The 20504-nt window shown below is 45.5% G+C and overlaps 1 protein-coding gene across 2 annotated transcripts in view; it reads right to left on the bottom strand.

Moving 5' to 3' along the window:
* Dapp1 (dual adaptor of phosphotyrosine and 3-phosphoinositides 1) overlaps positions 1-20504 on the bottom strand; it is a 49550-nt gene that overhangs the window by 24217 nt on the left and 4829 nt on the right. For both annotated transcript variants that reach the window (NM_001108568.2, XM_039102724.2), the window contains exons 2-3: positions 10102-10224; positions 6249-6382 (exon numbers count right to left, since the gene is read on the bottom strand). In NM_001108568.2, coding sequence (NP_001102038.1) covers positions 6249-6382; positions 10102-10224 — 257 coding nt within the window. The remainder of the gene's footprint in view (positions 1-6248; positions 6383-10101; positions 10225-20504) is intronic.

The following is a 20504-nucleotide window of genomic DNA, read 5'->3' on the forward strand; positions in this document are numbered from 1 at the left end:
TCCAGAAAGTTTTTCCTTGAGTTTCCTACGGGCATTGAGGCACACATCGATACATAAATAAATAAACAAACAAACGAGTGTAGTAAAAATATTTAAACGTCCCTCAAATGCCATTCTACCTAAATACCATGAGAATACCCAATGGCAGAAGTTGACACGGATCCTCTTTCTTTATAACGAGAGGCCTACATTACACAGCAAGCATGGAACATACCTGTTTCTTATGAAGCGTCCCTTGAGGGAGGGTGCAGCAGTAATGTCACCCCTTCTCTTCTATTTCCTCATCTGAAAATGAGGTCACTGCACATATTCTTGTGGGCAGCAGGGAAGATTAAATAATTCCTGTGAAAACCTCTGAGCTAATGCCTGGAACCTTCTCACCACTCCTCAGTGTGGTCTCTCTCTCTCTCTCTCTCTCTCTCTCTCTCTCTCTCACACACACACACACACACACACACACACACACACACACAAACCGCCCCCTTACCTTTTCACTTGCAAACACACCTCCCTGCTATCTGAAACACACTAGTGCTGACCAGGGTGAATGGAAGAAGGGGCTGCTGCCTTGATTTGGCAACATTCCAAGTTGTCCAATTAGGTTACCCCCAGAAACACCACAGGCAGCTCGTCAACTCTTAACTCCATTAGCTTCAAGCACTAACCTCAGGAAAGTAGCTGGTGCCACTGAATTAATAATAAAAGCGGGAACTTTTACCCAAGGCCCGGGCATCCCCACATCAAAGCACAAAACAGAAGTGGAAATCTGACATTTTCTAAAAGAACCACACGGGGCCTCCAAGAACTGCACCCATTACCCTAAAGGGAAGCTGCAAACGGCACCTGACTGGAAGCATTGAGCATTGTGCATGTTTTCCTATGTGGATTAGGTGACTAAAGTTACCTTGAACTACTAAAACAAAACAGCAAACTGTATGTGGCTGTTTTCACTGGAAGCCATTTCAATATAAGCAAGGGGCGTTTTGTTTTAACAATACCTGAATGTCCAAGTATAGATATAAATGCTGTCTACGTTCTCCTGACCGTGTGAAGGAAACCTTGCTAATTAGAGGAAAGAGTCAGTAAAAACCATACCAAAAACGTTTCTCAAGTATCCAGGTCTGTGGAGTGCTGTTTATAAGGAAGAGACTCTTTAGATATCTATTAGAAATAGAAAGGTGGATTCTGTATCTGATCATCACCAGACAGATACAGAACAACAAGCGTAAGTCTACGTCTTGCTTTATATCAGTTTTGCTGGTTAGGACTGTCGGGAGTGTTTGCAGTACAGACTACTGTAGGATACCCCTCCCTCCCTTCGTGTTAAGGAAGCGATTAGCATTATTCTTTCAAGTTCTGGGATATATCAGGACACAAAACTCACCGGAATCCTCTCCTCAGGCATTTATGCTAATATGCACAATAAGATAACTTAAAGATGCGATTATTAAAAATTATACAACTATCAAATGTGCTGGAGGAAAAGTAAGTCAGCCCACTGCATAGCTCTGCTGTGGGCTTGGGAAATGATAAAGTTTTGAGGATTAGAGACATCTTCGGAGTGTCTGCGGATGTTAAGACAAAGAATGAACTTAGAATGAACATGAACTTTAGGGGAGACCAAGGAAACAGAGCATACTAGGGTCTACAGTGGTGGAAGGAGGTTAGGTGGGATCTAGGAAACCTGTGTTCTTTAGACTAAAAATCTGGGCATTTAAGGAACAGAGGATAAGAGTAAAGGAGAAAAACAGAGACTTAAATGTGTCTCTTTAGATCAATGCTTCCAATTATCTGTAAGACAAACATGTTCCTGTGACCTGCAAACAAGTATTCTGGGTGTCATGCTACTGAAGCTGTCATTGTAGAGCTCAAATGTGAGGTGTGTGTCATTTTACGTGAATCATCCTGTTGCCCTCAGAGGCAGAAGCATTCCCACCCATGAATAGATCAATCTATTGCCAGCTCCCAGGGCACTGTGCATACGGGACAAGCACTGGATCGCTGAACTATATACCCAGCCCATTTTTTTTTAATACTAGTATTATTTTTAAAATTTGAGACAGTATCTTGCTAAGTTTCCCAGTCTGGTCTTGAATTTGTGATCCTCCGTTTCAGTCGCCTGACTGTCGCTTGTGCCAGCAAGACAAGCAAAGCATCTCTGTAAATGCATGCCCTGAGGCGCTGCAGGCCGAAGCTAATGGTCCGCTACTGTGGCAGCGCGGGTGCCATCAATGATCTAAAATATTGAATTTCATTTCCAACTTTGGAAGACCTAGAGAAGAACGTCCTGGCAGAGCCCCACTCAATGTGTGAACAAGTAGGTTTTCTGTACTCTTCCCCAAACCAATAAGACATTTGGCTTGGAGGTTTCCTGATCTCTCCAAGCTAACATCAGGTACTTACACCCATTTTGCTACTGAGAGTGGGTCTTGCTATGTAGCCCAGGCAGACTCTGAACTTAGGATTATAGGCATGAACCACCACTTGTGCCCACCAGGAGCCAATGTCAGTGAACAAGATGTGGGCTATTTTTAGAAGGTGGCATCTTCCTTTCCATTCCCCATTCCTCGTGACCACGAGGTGACTCCGTCTGTGACTATTGCAGTTTGCTAGGCTTAACAGACATTGTGACTTCAGCATACTATCTTGTTTTCCGGAAGCCTATTACTCCCACGGAGGGCGGATTGGAACACTCAAGTGTCATGAGTTTTGTCCTTTGAATAAGCTTTGATGGCTTTGGCTCGCATCTGGTGGGGACAGATAAGCAAGTAGAATTAATGTATTCTAACTCGACGGCTTGAAGTCGGCAAGTCATGTGCGTGCTCACCAGCTGAATCAGGCCTCTGGAAGGAGCAAATTGTTTGTCAGATAATGGATAGAGCCAAGGACAGCCAGTGGACAAACTTAGTCTTCTAGAATAAATGAAGTGGGAGCCTCGGTAGTAGCACACAGAACATTCTAACTTTGGAGAAACTGCTCTATAAACTCCAATCCTAACACATTAATCACAAGCCTTTTTTTGGCCAGGGTCTTGTTATGTAGTCCAGGTTATCCTCTACCTGTCTGTGTAGCCCAGGCTCACCTTGAACATGGGATCGTCTTGACTAGATGCTAGAATTACAAGTAACACTACACTTGGCTATGAGATTGCTTTAGTCAGGATAAGGTATTTATAAAGAGGCTGTACATTGTTCTAAATGCAATGTGACAGTGACCCTACTGTGTGTAGGTGACCCTACTGTGTGTAGGTGACCCCCACTGTGGTGCAGTTTCAGGTGAGCCTCTTGTCTGGTGACTGTGTGGGAAAGTGTCAGTCAAAATACACCACATTCACTTTGGTCCCAACCTTGGAATCTGCCAAAAAGCAGGATGTGTATGCACCTTTCCCTAATTTAGAGAGGGTCCAGTAATGAGCGCAGAGAAAAGAGGTTTAAACAGTGTCTAGGAAAGAAGTTTACATGAAAGAACCAACTTGGCTTGAAGAGAGGGTGAACAGATAACAATAATGGTTTTGATGGCGACAGCACTCGTAAAAGATAGCCATCAGTTCATTTATATCATTTTATTTCTTCACCTGCACTGATAGCAAATATGGGAGGAACAGAAGGAGAGGCAGTCAAAAAAAAGAACCGGGGTACTGGAGAGTTGGCTCAGCGGTTAAGAGCACTGACTGATTTTCCAGAGGTCCTGAGTTCAATTCCCAGCAACCACAGGGTGGCTCACAACCATCTGTAATGAGATCAGATGCCCTCTTCTGATGTGTCTGAAGACAGCTACAGTGTACTCATATGCATTAAATAAATAAATAATTGTGTTATTAAAGAAGAGGAAGAAGAGGAGGGGAAGGAACAGGAGGAGGAGGGAGAGGAGGAAGAAGAGGAAGAAGAAGAGGAGGAGGAACGGTCTTAAGACACTCATCTCCATTTCCAGAGATTAAGAATTGAAGTAGGGTTGAGCACACACAGGAAGTAAACTGCAGAGATTAGAGAAACTTCTGTGCTTGCTCAGGTCAAGGTAGCAGTGGAAATGAATATTCCCACCTGTATTTGTTTGTGAGAACAAGTTAAACACTGAAGAAACTGTCAGGGCTGATCGCAAGGGTTTCCATCCGGAAAGAAAGACAGATCGGCAGCTTTAGGTTCACGATCAGAGTACTCTACCACAAACCTTTTGGTATAGAGGGAAGCAGGTAGTGTGTGGTTTCTGCGAGTCGTTCATCTGTGCTAGACACTGATTCATACTGGGGTCTGTCCCAGTGACATAAGCGGAACAGGAGTCAGTGATCGATGATGTCAGCTCACCTTGCCACACTGATGAGCAGAAAGACCACTCCCGAGTTTACTGAGAAAAATGTACAAAGTCACGGCAACCAGCTGTGGTACCATCTCTCGTGCTAAAGGCTCTTGCACTTTCCCCATTGTCGAAACCCTGAGATTCCTCACCATTTAGAGCAAATAAAGCTGGGATTCTAAACCATACATTCAGAGGTGACCCTTCACTTCACTGATTATAGACTAACAAGTTAGAAAACTCAAGGGCTAGCTAGCACAGTGTGCGCTTCAGGGTGGAGAGACTGTCCATCAGAGGTCCATGTGCTAAGGGGTTTGACCCCCCTGCTTGGTCTTATAAGAAGGTAGGACCATGTGAAAAGGTTAGGACATTGATCTAACCTTTGGTTAGACCAATCGGTGTGACCTTGAAGGGGACATCAAAATGGGACTAGGTCCCCACCCCACCTCCATCTTCCTTGCTTCCTGGTCATGAGCTGAGTGGATCTCACTGCTGTGTACTCCCATCAATGATGACAAGGGGTAAAGGGTCATGGCCTAAAACCCGGGTGCCGTCAGACAAAATAAACTTCCCCCCTGTGTGGTCATTTAGCTCAAGTATCAACAGAGGTTAGACCAGTGGGACGCTGGCCAACAAACTGTGGGGTTTGATATATATATGTTATTATTATTATTATTAATCTTCCACTTTGACTAACTTCTGAAATGAGACATTTTGAATGCATACCAAGCTACAGGCCTAAAACTTGGTAATAAACTAATATGACAGTTAGGGGCTATGATTGCTCATAAAAATGTTTTCCATTTTCAATATGAGCACTTGGTTGCTGTGGGCATTTCTGGTGAAGTTTATTTTTGAAAGTGCTCCAGATTAAGTTCTCTGGGTCTCAGCTGCACACACACACACACACACACACACACACACACACACACACACACACACACTCACACACACGTTTCTTTTTTTTTTTTATTGGATATTTTTTTTTTTATTTTTTTTTATTAACTTGAGTATTTCTTATATACATTTCAAGTGTTATTCCCTTTCCCGGTTTCCGGGCAAAATCCCCCTCCCCCCTCCCCTTCCTTATGGGTGTTCCCCTCCCAACCCTCCCCCCATTGCCGCCCTCCCCCCATAGTCTAGTTCACTGGGGGTTCAGTCTTAGCAGGACCCAGGGCTTCCCCTTGCACTGGTGCTCTTACTAGGATATTCATTGCTACCTATGGGGTCAGAGTCCAGGGTCAGTCCATATATAGTCTTTAGGTAGTGGCTTAGTCCCTGGAAGCTCTGGTTGCTTGACATTGTTGTACTTTTGGGGTCTCGAGCCCCTTCAAGCTCTTCCAGTTCTTTCTCTGATTCCTTCAACGGGGGACCTATTCTCAGCTCAGTGGTTTGCTGCTGGCATTCGCCTCTGTATTTGCTCACACACACGTTTCTAAACCTATCACTTTCATGCCACAAGCAGTTTCCTGCCAGTTTCCATGTCTGAAATGATGAAGAATTACTTCGTGTTTTCTTTTCTTTGCTCTATGTATTATAAAATAGAATATTCTAAAGAAATTGTTTTTCTGTATCATTTATTTGTTTATGTATTTATGCATTTATTTATGTATTCATGTATGTATTTATTTATATAAGGGCTCACTGTATTTACCTGACTGTCCATGGAACTATGTGGATCAGACTGACCTCAAACACATAAAGCTCCGCCTGCCTGGATGAGCTTTTAATGCCCCATATCCCATAATTCAGCACTTGTGAGGCTGAGTTAAGAGGATCACAAATTCCCAGTGAGCTTGTGGCTATAGCAAGGACTTCATCTTTGATGTATTCCTCCCCTGTCTCTCGCTACGCAATGTTCTTAGCCCCATCAGAAGTCACCAGATTCCAAGCAAATTCTCATGCAGAACTATGAATCAGTAAACCATCTTAATAAACCAGGTATTAAGACAGCTTACCTGTCTCGCTTCCAATCAAAGGTTGATTTGCAAAATGCTTGACGAAATCCTTTAGAGATGAATATTCATTAAAGCCAAACTTAAAGGAGTACCCAGTGTATTCAACATGAAAGTGTTTGACGGAGTCTTTGGCTCTGAAAGAAAAAAATAGCATTTAATGTTATTTAACGAACGGCAATTCTTTTTGAAGGTGAATTTAGCAATGGGTCGGCATCACCACAAACAAGTCTTTGAGAATGCTGAACGCAGGGCCACCAACTGCTGAGCATCTTAAAGGCTGTCGAAGCAGCCTTCCTCTAGCAGGGGATTCTCACAGCTCTTCACTCTACTAGGAGACACCTGACAGTGCCCCTGCCTTCCCTTCCACTGGCTGCAAAGGTTCTTGAATAATAACCTCCATAAAGGTCATGAATTCAGGGACAGGGGTGACAGACAGGACCCATGTGCCCTTGTCTAGGAGTCAGTCAGAAGCCTGTTTCTGTCAATGAGTAACATGACCCTAGTCTTCTCCCTTGCCTGTGTGATTATCTAGTGAACAGTGTCACGTTTCTCAGGCTGTCATTTTCCACTTCATTTTTGAGATGAAAAGTACTTCATAAAATCTCCCCTGCTCACTTCACTTGTTCATTTCTCTTCTCCCTGGTCTCACCTCCCACTATATGGCCAATACCCCAACCTCTGGATGTATCAGAGTCAACTGTTGGTTGCTGGGTCTCACGCCCAGACAGTGATTCAACATGTGGAAGGCAGGCAGGCCCTCAAGAGGAAGGTTCTATCAGGTTCTCAGTGGATGTCGCTGATCTGGGGCTCCAGCCTCAGGACCCTGTCCATTGGGACCTGCTGTTCTTCTAGGAGTTTCCCTGCGTTTTGTTCCTTACCTCCAATTGTCTCTTCCCATTGGCCTCTGCTGCTAAACAACCTTGAGTCTTCCTGAAAATCCTACCTCATGATAATTCTGCCTTATGTTGAGAGCCTTTTTTACTCCTTGATCAAAAACTCACCTTCTTTTATGCTATTACTACACTTTGCTTAGTAGCAGGATTTGGGTCTTGGTGGCCCTATGAGGCTATATTTCTTGCCAACAACATCGGCAAATTAAGAGAGCTGGTACAAAATGCATGGTTTCAAAGATCTGTTATTAAGGGGATGGACAAATAAATGAATAAAAATAATCCTAACTCTGAACAGGCCTATGGGTCCTGCCACTTCTGCTGGCAACCTGCCCCTCCCCACCAAGTGTTATCAGGTATCTGTAATAAAAACCAGTGACTTATAATTTTTTCATGTAGATGAAATACATGTAATCTATTCATAAATAGCTTCTGATCAGATGAGTCACATGCAGATAAAACATTAGTTACCATCTGTGATCTAATAATTGTACCTGCTTATTTGAGATACTTGAAAGAACCAAGCAAGGGAGCATCCTGACACACAGTACATATACTTGTGTTCTCATATGTGCAGGTACATGCATGTATAAGCACATGTGCACATGTATGCACATGTTTGTGGAAGCTAGGGGGTAAACCCAGATATCATTTCCCAAGAATCTTTGACATGGATTTTTTTAGGCAAGGACTCTCACTGAACGTGGGGTTCATCAGTTCAGCAAAGCTGTGTGGCCAGTGAGCCCCAGGGGTACCTCTGTGTCCTCCTCTCTAGTGTCAGGATTAGAAGCGCATACCAACATTTCTGGTTTTCTACATGGGTGCTAGGAGTTCACCTTGGTTACTTTTTCCTTTCATAGACTTCACTATTACTGACTGAGTTATTTCCCTAGTCCCTAGCCCTGTTGTTTAGAAAAATTTAAAAATAAAACTTATCAGGGTAACTCCAAATATTGATAGATATCCTTTTTCCTCCCTTTGGCTGCCTAATTGGTTCCCTACTCTCTACCTATCTCTCCTTTTCCTTCTCAAATAGGCGTGTAGACACACTGCCAGAGAACGGAAGGTATGCCAGACAGAACGAGTAGATGCCCCGACCCCAACTCCGTGTACATCCCTGCTCCAATTATCCAGGCAAGGACTAGTCAAGACGGAGTCCTGAAAAGATTTAGTGTACTGTTAAGTCTCCAAATTGGTTCATATTCAAAACAGGAAGAGTCTCTGTGTGGGCCTGACCTCTACACACGAGCTCCGTGGAACAGACCTTTCTCTGTGTCACAGGAGTGGGCAGAGAGGGGTGCTCTGGCTGGCAGGAAGGCAGTAGACATCCGTGCCATGAGTATTACTCAAACGGGCCACCTAGCACAGACCACAGTGGCATCTGCTCCCTGAGTGACAGCTAGGGGTACAGGGACCCTGGTGCTACCACAGCAGGGAAATGAAAGACAAGCAGAGGAGGCAAGGAGGAAGTGATGCTTGGGTTCTGCGTTCGGACGAGAGCCCCAGCTGCAGCTGAAAACATCTTTACGTCAGGCTGGGAGAATTTGAATAGAGAAGCCGCCCAGGCTAGGCCGGGATCTTAATGCACGCAAGATCAGTGACACGGTCAATTTGTGTTGTTTTAAGCCATTGCATTTTTTTTTTTGGTGACTTGTTATTATAGCAGAGAAAATGGGTACCAAAGGGTCCACGTATGTTAAACTTGTTGCTTTTGGGCTCACTGAAGCCTGTCAACAGTTGTTTAGAGAAATACTTTTCTGTGCCTGTTTGTGTGTATGCATGCATGAACGTTCACATGTGTACCGGCACCCTTATATGCGCAAGCGCATGTGCATATCTTTGTGTGCATGTGGAGGCCAGAGGCCAGCTTTGGTTTTTGTTCCTCAGACAGTATTCATCTCTGGCTTAGAACTCACCAAATAGGCTAGGCTGCCTATCCAGTAAGCAGTGTCTGTTTCCGTAGCAACAGTATTGGAACTATGCACTACCACATCTGACTTATTCCATCCTTCCTCCCTTCCCCTTCCCCTGCCCCTCCCCCTCCCCTCTCCTTTTCTCTCTGATGGAGAGTAAAACAGCTAAGAAGTTAGAAAGTGTTTCCCCGGTTGGGGAGCTATGGCGATTGGTAAGTTGAAAGCTCGAGAACCTGAGTTTGGGCCCCAAACTAAAGAAGAAAGAAGGGGGTGGGGGAGAAAAGGGGAAGAAAGGGAGGGGAAGAGGGGGAGGGAGGGGAAGAGGGAAGATTAATCAATGACAAAACCCAAGACCAAATAAACCAAAATGGCTGAACTGGGAGAAAAGGAGCTAGGACCAGCATCAGGGATGGATGTAGCCACTGCCATCCCAAGAGCGCAAGGAGGCCAGGAGTTTACAGAAAGGAGAGAAGGGGAGAGCAAGGCTGGCCTGAGGGACTGCCCTGAGAAGGGAACACATGACTTTCCCAAGGGTCTGGATTTGGTGGCAGTGCTGTCACAGCCATCCAATGGCCCACTGAGGGTCATCAGCACAGAGCATTTGCTTGTATGTCCAGGCAAGGCCACAAGGACTCAGGAACACTTGATGTTTGCCTCTGGAAGCCAGCATGTCTAGAACCCAGCATGGGATCAAGATACAAACTGAGTCAATGGGAAATGGGAGGAGAAACCCTTAAATGCGTTGGGCATCCTCACAGTCAGGCGCAACTCGGAGGGACTAGGTTAGCTCACACCATCTGGGGGGAGATGGACAGAATCCATAGAAAATATTTAAAGTCGCACATTATCCGTTTAAGTCTGTGACTGTGAAAACTGCATGGTCACAAACCACTCTGCCTTCCCCAGGAAAGAAAGAAATAGCAACAGGGGGCCCAGTCCAGGAATTCAGATGACAGTGCTGTTTCATTGTTGATTAAGCCAAGACAGACAGCCTGCTCCTGTGGGTTTCAGGGTCTTCTAATGAAATCTACCAGGTCCTTAGTCACCCACCTCACGGAGAGAGAGTAGAGCCCGGTCTGCTCATTGCTGTCCCTCAGCAGGTAGCTGCCATCGCGTCCGTTGGAGAGCAGAAGGGCCTCTGCAGCATGGCGGGTGAGGTTGCTATGGTACCACCTAGAAAGACCAAAACAGCACGATGAACCATGGGTAACCCTTCTCTGGAGTTGCCTCTCAGAGATTAACTAGCAATATTCTCCATTTTGAGGATGGCAGAGACCAAGCTCTCAGCCTGAGAGCCAGGAATTCCATGGATGAGGATGGGAACACCAGTGGCACCTAGCAGTGAGTTAGAGGCTGACTGTGTTCAGAACTAGTCCCCACATCGTCCTAACCTCCAGCTCCTAAGAATGCGACCTCATCTGGAGAGAAGTAAAAACAAGGCCAGCCAGGCGGGTGCAATCCAGCATGGTTGGAATCCTCCTGTAAAAGGGGACAGCCAGAGGACAGATTTCCATACAGAAGAATGCTGTGTGACCAGGATTATAGCCAGAGAGCCCGAATGACCAACACAGGTTCTTCCTCATAGCCTTCTGAAGCAACCACCCTCATAGAATTTGTTTTGAACTTGTAGCTGTGACACCACCCAGTTTGTAAGACAGCCCAGTAAATAATAGTGTTGTTTAAGGAGTCTAATGTAAAATAAAATAGCTGTAACAGAGGCCCTGGGAGATGGCTTGGGGTTTAAAGTGTTTGCCACAAGCATGAGGACCAGAGTTTGCTTGTAGTCATAGCTTGGGAAGGGTGTGGGAAAGGGGAGGGGGAGGAGGAAGGGGAAAGGAAGGGAAGGGGGAGGGGGAGGGGGAGGAGGAGGAGGGGAAGGGAAGGGGAAGGGGAGGGAGGGAGAGAGGGAGAGGGAGAGAGGGAGAGGGAGAGGGAGAGGGAGAGGGAGAGAGGGAGAGGGAGAGGGAGAGGGAGAGGGAGAGGGAGAGAGCGAGAGAGCGAGAGAGCGAGAGAGCGAGAGAGCGAGAGAGCGAGAGAGCGAGAGAGCGAGAGAGCGAGAGAGCGAGAGAGCGAGAGAGCGAGAGAGAGAGAGAGAGAGAGAGAGAGAGAATATGAATCTCAGAGCAGGCTGGCTAGCAAGACTAGCCACGCCCACAAGCTCTGGGTTCGATTGAGAGGCGGAGCCTCGATGAATTAGGTGGAAAAACTGTGAAGAATGGGTTTCCAACACCAACTCTGAGCCTCCACATTCCCAAGCACTCCCTCCACACCCAAGCACATGTCCACACATGCAAGCATACGTACGTACATACGCACGCTCAAGCACTGTCAAACACGAAGACGGAAAAAGAAAAAATAAAGAGTAAAGAAAAAACGTCCATAAAAGCACTGGCCGATTTCCCTTTCTTTTGTCGGCTCTCGCTCTTTTCCAAGAGTAGGCAAATTTCATGATGAAAACCAAGTCGTCCGTCCGGGGTCATGAGAGAACGGAAGCTGTGAGCAAAGAGCCCTGGTGTTTCAGAGTGAGCATCGGTGTCAGGCCGAACACGGTTTCAAGTTGATGAATATCGAAGGAGCTGGGAAAGTCCCAAGGAGATTCAAGCTGCCCTTTTCACATTCCTGTGCTTTTAATTGATCTTCGTGGTTTAGAAAAGGTAATCTATGTGTATGGTTAAGAGAAGACGATAAAAATAGAGTCCTTTTCTTATCCTGGAGCCTCAGTTTCCCTGTTTCTTCCTCCAGGAGACAGTGTCCCACATAACCGAGTCTCCTCCTCAGAGATAGCCTATGAATTTCGCTAGTGTTCGGTTTTAACCCCACATCCTAATTCTACAGGGATAAAAGCATTCTAGGCCACGCCCATGTGCTCTGGGCCTTTCTCCTAGAGACAGGTCCTTCTCTTGGTCTTCGACCAGTGTGGTAACCGGGGTAATGACCCTGGAGTCACATTGCCTGGGTCCCAATCCAGGTGATGCCTTTCACTTGAAATAAGACCGTAGGCAAACTTCACCTGTCTGAGCCACTTCAGCTCCCTTATAGCCAATGTCAGATGAACGATATCTGTGTGGGGCTGGAGAGATGGCTTACTGGTTGGTTAAGAGCACTGACTGCTCTTCCAGAGTGACCGGGTTCAATCCCCAGCACCCACATGGCAGCTCGCAGCTGTCTCTAACTCCAGTTCCAAGGGGAATTGACACCAATGCATACGAAATAAAGTTAAATAAATTAAAATAAAAACAATATCTATCCCTCATAGGCCGGCGGTGAGGACTGCTCACGTGAATACCGGTGAAGTTGAAAACGGCAGGCCAGTTACCATCCCCAGTCAGTGAGATTCCCTCAGCTATACCTGGCCATGTCTCCACGGTGGTTACAATCCTTATTCTACTTTCGTATTGTTTCGATTTAGTTCTGAAAGCTGGGCACTGGAGGTAGTTGTCAACTGCAGGGACCCCTAGCAGTAGGGGCTGTGGAAGGGACCTGCATTGACCAAGGACACTTTCGCTGGCAAATCTCCTCTCACAGAGGAAGTTGCACAGTTGCTGATGGAGTCTAGCACATGCCCCCTTCTCTGAGTAGCATCTTTAACATCTCCTTTTATCTCAGGCTTCTGCGCCCTTTATCTCCCAAAGCACTCATCTCCTGAGTGCCTTTTAAGCTTTGAATTTTGAATTGTCCCTAAAAGCTAAGTTCCGAGGTGCAGAACAGCAGCGCCTTGCTTGCCTGGTCTTGCCTGAGGGCATGCACACCATCACTTGAGCTTGCTCTGGTCTCTTGAGAAATTGCATGAAGGAGCTCACCCAGAGACTATTGTGGACAAAAGTTCCCTCACCGTTATTTTTCTCTGTACCTTTGCAAGACTGGTATTTTTAGAATGAAGTGTAGTAAGAAGCCAGTTGACTAGTGGGCACCACGAAGAGAAAAGGGGAACTAATGAGTGTCCACCTTGGGTCCCTGTTTTAGCTTAGCAACTCTGGTCCCCACTTTAGTTTAGGAACTCTGTGGTCCCTCCCTAAGGTTGTCTCGAATCAAAATGACATGAAATGAATTTCTTTCTGAGAGAGAAAAACCTGTATTTTCAAATATTGAGATGCTATCTTCTGTTATACAATTTCCACAGTTCCTTAACTTTTGCAAAAGGGAACAGACCACAAGCTTTACTAAATTCTCTATCACTAACACGGTAGGCATTCTCTTAGCTGCTGGCGACATGTGATTATGCAGTCTTGAGTAAGGTTTATTTTCCAAACTCTTTTGGCCTTACTTTCTCTAAAGAAACAAAAAAAAAAAAAAGAAAAAAGAAAAAGAAAAAGAAAGAGAAAAAGAAAAAGAAAAGAAACTATGGCTGGTGACTGTTTTAGAAGCAACATGTCAGGGTCACCTTTTATCCCTGTGGCTTATGGATTTCTCACAGCTGTGTCTTGAGGTCAGTGGCAGTAAGAGTAAAGGTCTTATTATAGGCTTGGGCAGAATACTTGCATTGGGTTTATAAGAATATCAAAACTAGCAGTTGACCTTGAAGGAAACGGAGGCCTTATCTCGCCCATGATAAGGTAGCAAATTAGGAAACACCCACCCACTAAATAGTTTTCGTAGCTGCCTCTCAGCAAGGTACAGGAAATCAAGTCAACCACAGAGAGCTCAGGCAGGTTGGATCCAGAGGCTCATTCTCAGTTCAGCTCCTCCTGCCTCCATCCCGGTGCCTCCTCCTGCTGGAACCTTCTAGGTTTACCCTTTGGGTTTTATTCTTTTAATTTACTGGTCTAAGTTTATGTCTCGTTTATGCTATGTCCTTTGAAGGAAAGACTTTAAAATTCTTGAGATAACACACAGTATGTTAAAGGCACACTCAAAAAATGTTACAAGGAAAAAAAATCTTTCTAAATGCTATTTATGTAAATAGTTTTGATACTTACTTTGCACAAATATTTATATAAACCACTCAGTTCACTACCAGACCTCTAAGGAGTTGCTGTTGGTGTTTAGAAATCAATACAAAGCCAGCCTTGCTACTCAAAATTTGGGCTAGTGACACCAGCAGCACCTGAGGTCTTGGTAGAAATTTTTATTCTTGTCTCCCATACCCCTGACTGTGGGGGCTCAAGTGATCTCTACCCTGCTAAGAATCTGAGAAACATGAACGAGAAAGACCCTCTGAACTTTCACTCAGTAGCCCTAATGGCTTGAGTTTGATGTTTGGCATCTGAGGAAAAGAGCAAGGTGAAGAACTATGTGAGTTTCAGGAGAGAAAGGAGGAAGGATCTGCGGGTTATCAGTCAGAAATCTCCTGTGGCTGCCCACTTAGTGTTGTAGTCGCTGGACCTCTAGGAAGGAAGCAAGGAGCCAGGGAGCTTTACAGAGGGAGATGAAGGATCGTGCTCTGGGCTTGACAGTGGATATATATCTAATCCATTAGGTAGTGAGAGGAAGGGGATGTCAAGAGGAAGGAGGACAAACAGAGACACTGGGGTCAGTTTCTGTGTGGTACATATGGACAGTAGGATGCCTACCTGAAGCACATGTTGGTGAGCAATGCAAAATAACATTAGAAAAACTGGTGGTCTGTATCCTCATAAGGTATTTTTTCCATCCCTCCCTCCCTCCTTCCCTTCCTCCTGACTGAACCCAGGGGCTTACACATGTTAGGTAAGCACTCTACTAAGCAAAGCCCTCAGCGCCAGAGTGTTTATTTCTCTGTGAGAAAATTTCTTAGCTGCCCATGCCTACAGACCATTAATGTATTTAATCATATGCCTCCCTTCCTGGCAAAGAGAAGTGACCTGGAACCTGGATTCATATTGAGTTATAAAGGGACATGTATTTGAACCAAAAGCAGGAAGAGAAACTCTAGATTATAGGAAAGCAGAAAAAAGAAGCCCACAGCTGGCATAAACACTCAAAAAAGATGTCTTTCTTTTTAAATTCTGTTTCAAAATTATTCTCATTTTTACAATGACGGTGACACCCTCTGAAGTCTTTGGGCCCCAAAGGACAAATGGATAATGTGTCTCTTCTCTAAGGCTCTGGCACAGATGATTGATCTGTGTGGTTGAACCTACAGCCTGGCTTCACATTCCCTCTGAACACAGTGAGGAAAAAACCACGAGATCTCTACTGGGTTTCCCCGATCCAAACTGTCCTCACTTGGCTTGATCTGACCTTAGCTCCCGAGTTGTTCTTCAGGATTGGTGGGATGTCGATCTCATGTGTGTACCTTTGTACATCCAGTCAGTGCTAGATGCTTCAACCGTGGGAAAGTTCAATCTCTTGGCCTCTCGGTGTCATCAGAAATGGCCAGTGTAGGATAAAGACATCTGTCATTTAGTCCCAGAGCTCTCAGTGCTGTATTGCAGTCAGGCTGTTATCTAAGACAAGATGGCATTGTTCACAGAAGATGCCCATAGGGTGGAACTTCACTTCTCAAGTAGAGAGAGATGAGCAGAGGCTTTACACAGACTTGGGGAAGTTAAAAAACAGCTCAGGTAGGTGCAGCGCCCTGTACAGGCAAGACTGAGCCTCCCCACCGTCTTTCCAGCCGGGAGTTTCCGGTGATGGAATCAGCTAGGTTGGGACTTTCCACACCACTGCTCTAAATGTCCCGCCTATGCACCCTACTCGCAGGTGAGGCTAGTTGTCCAAAGCTTTAGGAAGCAGACCTGGTGGGGGCACTGCATGCAAATATCTACTCGTAAAACTGGGTGTTAAACCTCAGCTCACAACCAACCAGCCAAACAAACAAACAACTAAACAAACAAACAAAAAAAACAAACAAGAAACCAAAGCAGAGATGAAAGGAGAAATATAGAAGTATTTTTACGAGGTTTTTTTGCCTCTATCACTGTAGGGCACCTGAATAGACGACACAGAAACCTTGTATTTTTAGTAACAATCTGTAAGCCTAAACTGGCTGGGTTCTGAGTTATCGTAACCTACATCCCAGCCATAGACCCTGCGGTTACTTGCCAACTGGGTCTAGCTCTATTTGCTTTGCTCCATGTATATCCTGAGGGCGAGTTTCTCTTGGCCATGTGCTCATGGTCTATCCTCATAGCTCATCTTGACTCACGGCAGCCTCCTTCCCCCATCATTTTTTCCTTCTCCTCTCGGTCTCTACCTGAGATGCCCTCACCCCCTACTTGATCTCCAGTCCTGCCTTCCTTTCCCTCCTGCCCAAGGGAGCATTCTTTATAGCACATTGGTCAATATGAAGCCTTCGTCCAGACTACAGCCTGATCCTGGGTACAGAACTCAACATCTCAATGCACAGAGCACAAGACCAACCCGAACACAGAGGTCGTTAGAGACCAGGATCAACCTGTGCGCGGAGTCTGATAATGAGACCTGGCAGTCTGGAAAATGGAAACACCAAGACAGACAGAGGAAGAGGGACAGAGACTCAGAAACATGTGAGTCAAAGAGAGAAAAGCAAAAAACAAAAAAACGTGCTGTGCAGGTCAGTAACCTCGGCACCCAGGAGAGCAAGGCAGGCGTACTGGGAGTTCAAGGCCAGGTTACGTTATGTATTTAAACCAAATCTGAGTAGATAAGGGAACAAATGGATAAAGAAAAAGGGAGGGGACTTCTCTCATCAGGATCCTCCTCCAAGTGGAATAAAAGAAGTGAAAAGATTGAAAACAAGAAAAAGGAAGGGATAGTGAGGGAGGTGAACAGCACAGAGCTCACTCCTCCCACAGCCAGCAGAAGTGTGTGTACTGCGTGTGGTAGGGACGGTAAGTAGTGACTCAGTGAACGTACACAGAGACCCAGTCATCCATGAGACAGAGGCAGAGAACACAGCGGTCCCACAACGAGAGGCTCACAGAGCAGACCCTGAGACAGATCCACATGCCCGGAGAAGTTAGATACTGGGGTGAGAGACACAGCCACTGATCGGAGAGAGGGGTAGACATTGCATCTCCTCACTACAAGTTGCTTGTGTTCAGTTCCCAGGGCAGCCTGCAGTGTTACAGCATCGTTCTCCAAAGGGTGTGACAGAGGAAATCGTTTGCACTGGGGAAAAAAAAGTTCTGTGAGTAAGAACGTGAAGTTCCTCAGACTGGCTGGCTAAGGATCCCAAAGCCAAGGTTCCCTCAGGAGGCTCCATCTCCTCAGGAAATCAAGTTGACTGTGCACTTGCTACGATCACTCTTGTGTCCCTCAGAAAATGCTGACTCGGGTTGGCTGCCTTAGACCGTGCTTACCGGTGGAAAGCTATCCCCTGTGGGTACAGGAAAGAGTCCTATACCTCAAGAGATGTAAAGACTCACAGGCAGGCTATGTCTTTATTTCATCTCTTAGCTGCATACTGTGTGGTTCCAACTTCTAACCAGTATTGGTTTAGTTCGCCAGTTAAAAAGCCTTGAATGGAAGGGGACTCAGTCTAGAGAGTGACATCCCTAGACAGAAGTCAGCAGCCTTGAGTTCTGGTCTTGGCTTTGAGTCAGCAAACACTTACACGTCTATTCTCTGACAAAAGGTAGGCTCATACAGAAAAGGTAAGCTGAATGATCTACACCCCCTGCTCCTAGGGGCTCCCTTCCAAGAGGAGGAGAGCAGTCAGCCCACAGCATCCACACCTGCAAAGTGTCCATTGTACACCCATATTGTGAAAGGCACAGGTGCGAGTCAAAACAATAGGGACGGAAATATGAACCCGGGAAGCTTTAGGAATAAAAAGCCCTCAGGCAAACACAGAAGGGATTTAGAAGATGTTTGTGAGTGTTAAGGTTTTCCCAGTGCCCTCTTCTTTAAAATATTTAAAAAAAAAAAAAACAAACACCCTAGCTCTGGGGAGAGGGGACCACAAAACAACAAAACAACAAAAATATTCAAAAGTAGTAGAGCTGTGCTTTGTTGGCATGTGAGCTGGCTTCCACCCACACTCCTTACTGTGTCCTTTCCTCAATCACCAGTCTGTGCCTAAGGACTTCTAGGCTCCTGAACCATGACTGCTCATCGTGTACAACCACCTCAGTATCCATCTGAAACGTAAAATGTAATGGCTGTGTAATTAAGTCTATATTCTTCCAAATGGCCGGTGATTCATTTCATACCATCCCGTGATCAAATCTATCTCAGACCCTCTGGGAATCCAGACTAACCCAAGTATCCAAAGATTAACATGGAGAAATGCACCCTCCCCACCCCCTCCCTAAGCTGAGACCTACACTTGCTCAGAGGCCAAGATAATGGATTTCCTACCAAAAAACCAGAGCAAAAATTATGACTATAGGTCGGTCTGTATGTCTATATGTGACATGAATATTCACTGAAAAATATACTTAGAAGACAGGAAAGATTTTAAATAATGCCATTTTAAGTAGACATGTTCTTTGGGTAGAAATGACTGACCTTTAAAAATTCCCCCAATTTCTAATAATTGCCACATTCATATAATTTGACTGTTTAGTATAAGTAATTTCAAACACTAAGAAAAGCGAGAAGTAGTTTAAACAATGCTTACATTAAAAACACCCACTGGCTTGCATGCATGGGAAATTGGCCATTCCTTCCAACACTAGGATCAAACTCAGACTGTCAGGTTTGATGACAACTGCTTTACCATGGGGCCTTCTCTCTGGGCTGGTGGTAGCTATTTTTTAGGGAGAATATATTTTTCACCATGTGTTTTATATAGTGTGTGACGAGCAACTGTAAAGTAAAACAGACATATCGAAGTATGTCAGCCCTCTACAGTCCCATATATCTCCAAAATAGAGCATAATTTCATGTAATGCTCATGTCAATATAAATTCAATGGCGACCTGTATGCATTTTAAAGGTGTAAATACTTTGAGAGGACAGATAATGGGCTGCTTGTCATAGCACTCAGTTTTGCCAGGTTTCCCTTTACTCAGGACTCCTGCCCCGTATAGTACTATATTTTCTTATTCAGCTGACAAACATAGTCCGGGGCGACCTCTCGCACCTACAGGTTATCCTTCCTGTGACAGTGTTTTCCCGGACACTGTATGGCCCTCAAGCCCACACTATTGCATCTGCTTGCTATGCGCATGCGCAGTCCATGCTTCCTTTTCCTATCCTCCCGGACTTGCGCAACGTCCTCGTTCAATGGATGGATTTATGAATGAGTGGAAGAGCAAAGAATGCAGCGAAGCAGCCACTCCCAAGGTGAAGAACTCATGGGGCAGGTCTCCAACATGTAAGTGGAAGGATATCGCCCATAAGAGGAACACAACTGATGAGGAAACTCACTTGAGCCAAAACATCCCAGTCAGTTCACGGCTTGCATAGCCCCTCACCGCCACAGGAGAACAAACCGCCCACCATTTTTAGAATTCAAGATTTCAGATGCAGAAGAATGAGCCTCATCGCTCTATCTGCCGTCACATCTCTGTGGCCATTTTTGACTTGGTGGCGTCCTTAGCCTGATTTTACTGTTGTTTGTTTGTTTTGTTTTTCTAGCTCAGAAAATTGAATGTGCACAGAATTCATTAAGGTTCTGGCTCATTGGGATATTGGTCTATCCATGAGGCCCACCTAGTAGTCAAAGATGTGACTTTTTTAAATAATAAGTTGTGTCGACTTGTTGAAGTCATAGAACTTTCTTTTTTCCCTTTAGTCTATATATGTACTAAAAAGTGTACCAGTTTAATAAAAAGGGAGAAGTTTGGGTAAAACTAGGAAGTTGACTTTGTGGTGACGCTTTTAGGCTCTGTAAACCTGGCACAGGGCAAGAGACTGATTGGTTCCTCTCTTTTGCATCCGTAAGTGCGCATGGCCTGGGCAACACCAACAGTATGGGAATTAAAGGAGTTCCTACCAGCAAAGGGGGCAAGACAGTGCTCGTGAGCGGTAAGTCTGCTAGGCTGAGTGGTCGCCATTACTGCAAAGCGGCAACACAAGGTGGGAGTCCACAGCTGTGGGGTAGGCCACTCGTGCTTCTCAGATCCACTGCGTAGGAAGCCCGCGAGGTGCTCACTGCACTTGACTTTTCCACATCACTGTCTGCTCCACGACACGAATGCCTAATACTGCACCGTGATAGTTGGGAAGGCTGAATGCAGCAGGATGTGTGGATGGCATGGGCTTGGGGCATAGCCCGAGAGCATAACTCTCGACTGTCACGGAGGGAAGCCTTTTGACTTGTGAGCAAGGCATGGGCGGTGGCCCCAGACACTGTGGAACTTCAGCCAGCCAGATTCCTCAGGTGCTTACCGGTAAAGCTGGAGGAAGGGTGTCTTTGGAGGCCAGAGCGAGTGTGAATAAAGTGGCTGTAATGGGGACGAATTGCATTTGTCATCATGTACTGTGCCAGCAAGGGTCAGTCCGGCCGACGGCTTGTTTTGTGTGGACTGAGGGCCAAGAATGGTTGAACAGTTTGAAATAGGGGAAAGGTGTGTGTGTGTGTGTGTGTGTGTGTGTGTGTGTGTGTGCACGGACATGTGTGACAACTGTATATAAAATTCACATGCCATTGCCCACAACCCATG

The sequence above is a fragment of the Rattus norvegicus genome, chromosome 2 (assembly GCF_036323735.1).
Source record: "Rattus norvegicus strain BN/NHsdMcwi chromosome 2, GRCr8, whole genome shotgun sequence".
Lineage (NCBI taxonomy): Eukaryota > Metazoa > Chordata > Mammalia > Rodentia > Muridae > Rattus > Rattus norvegicus.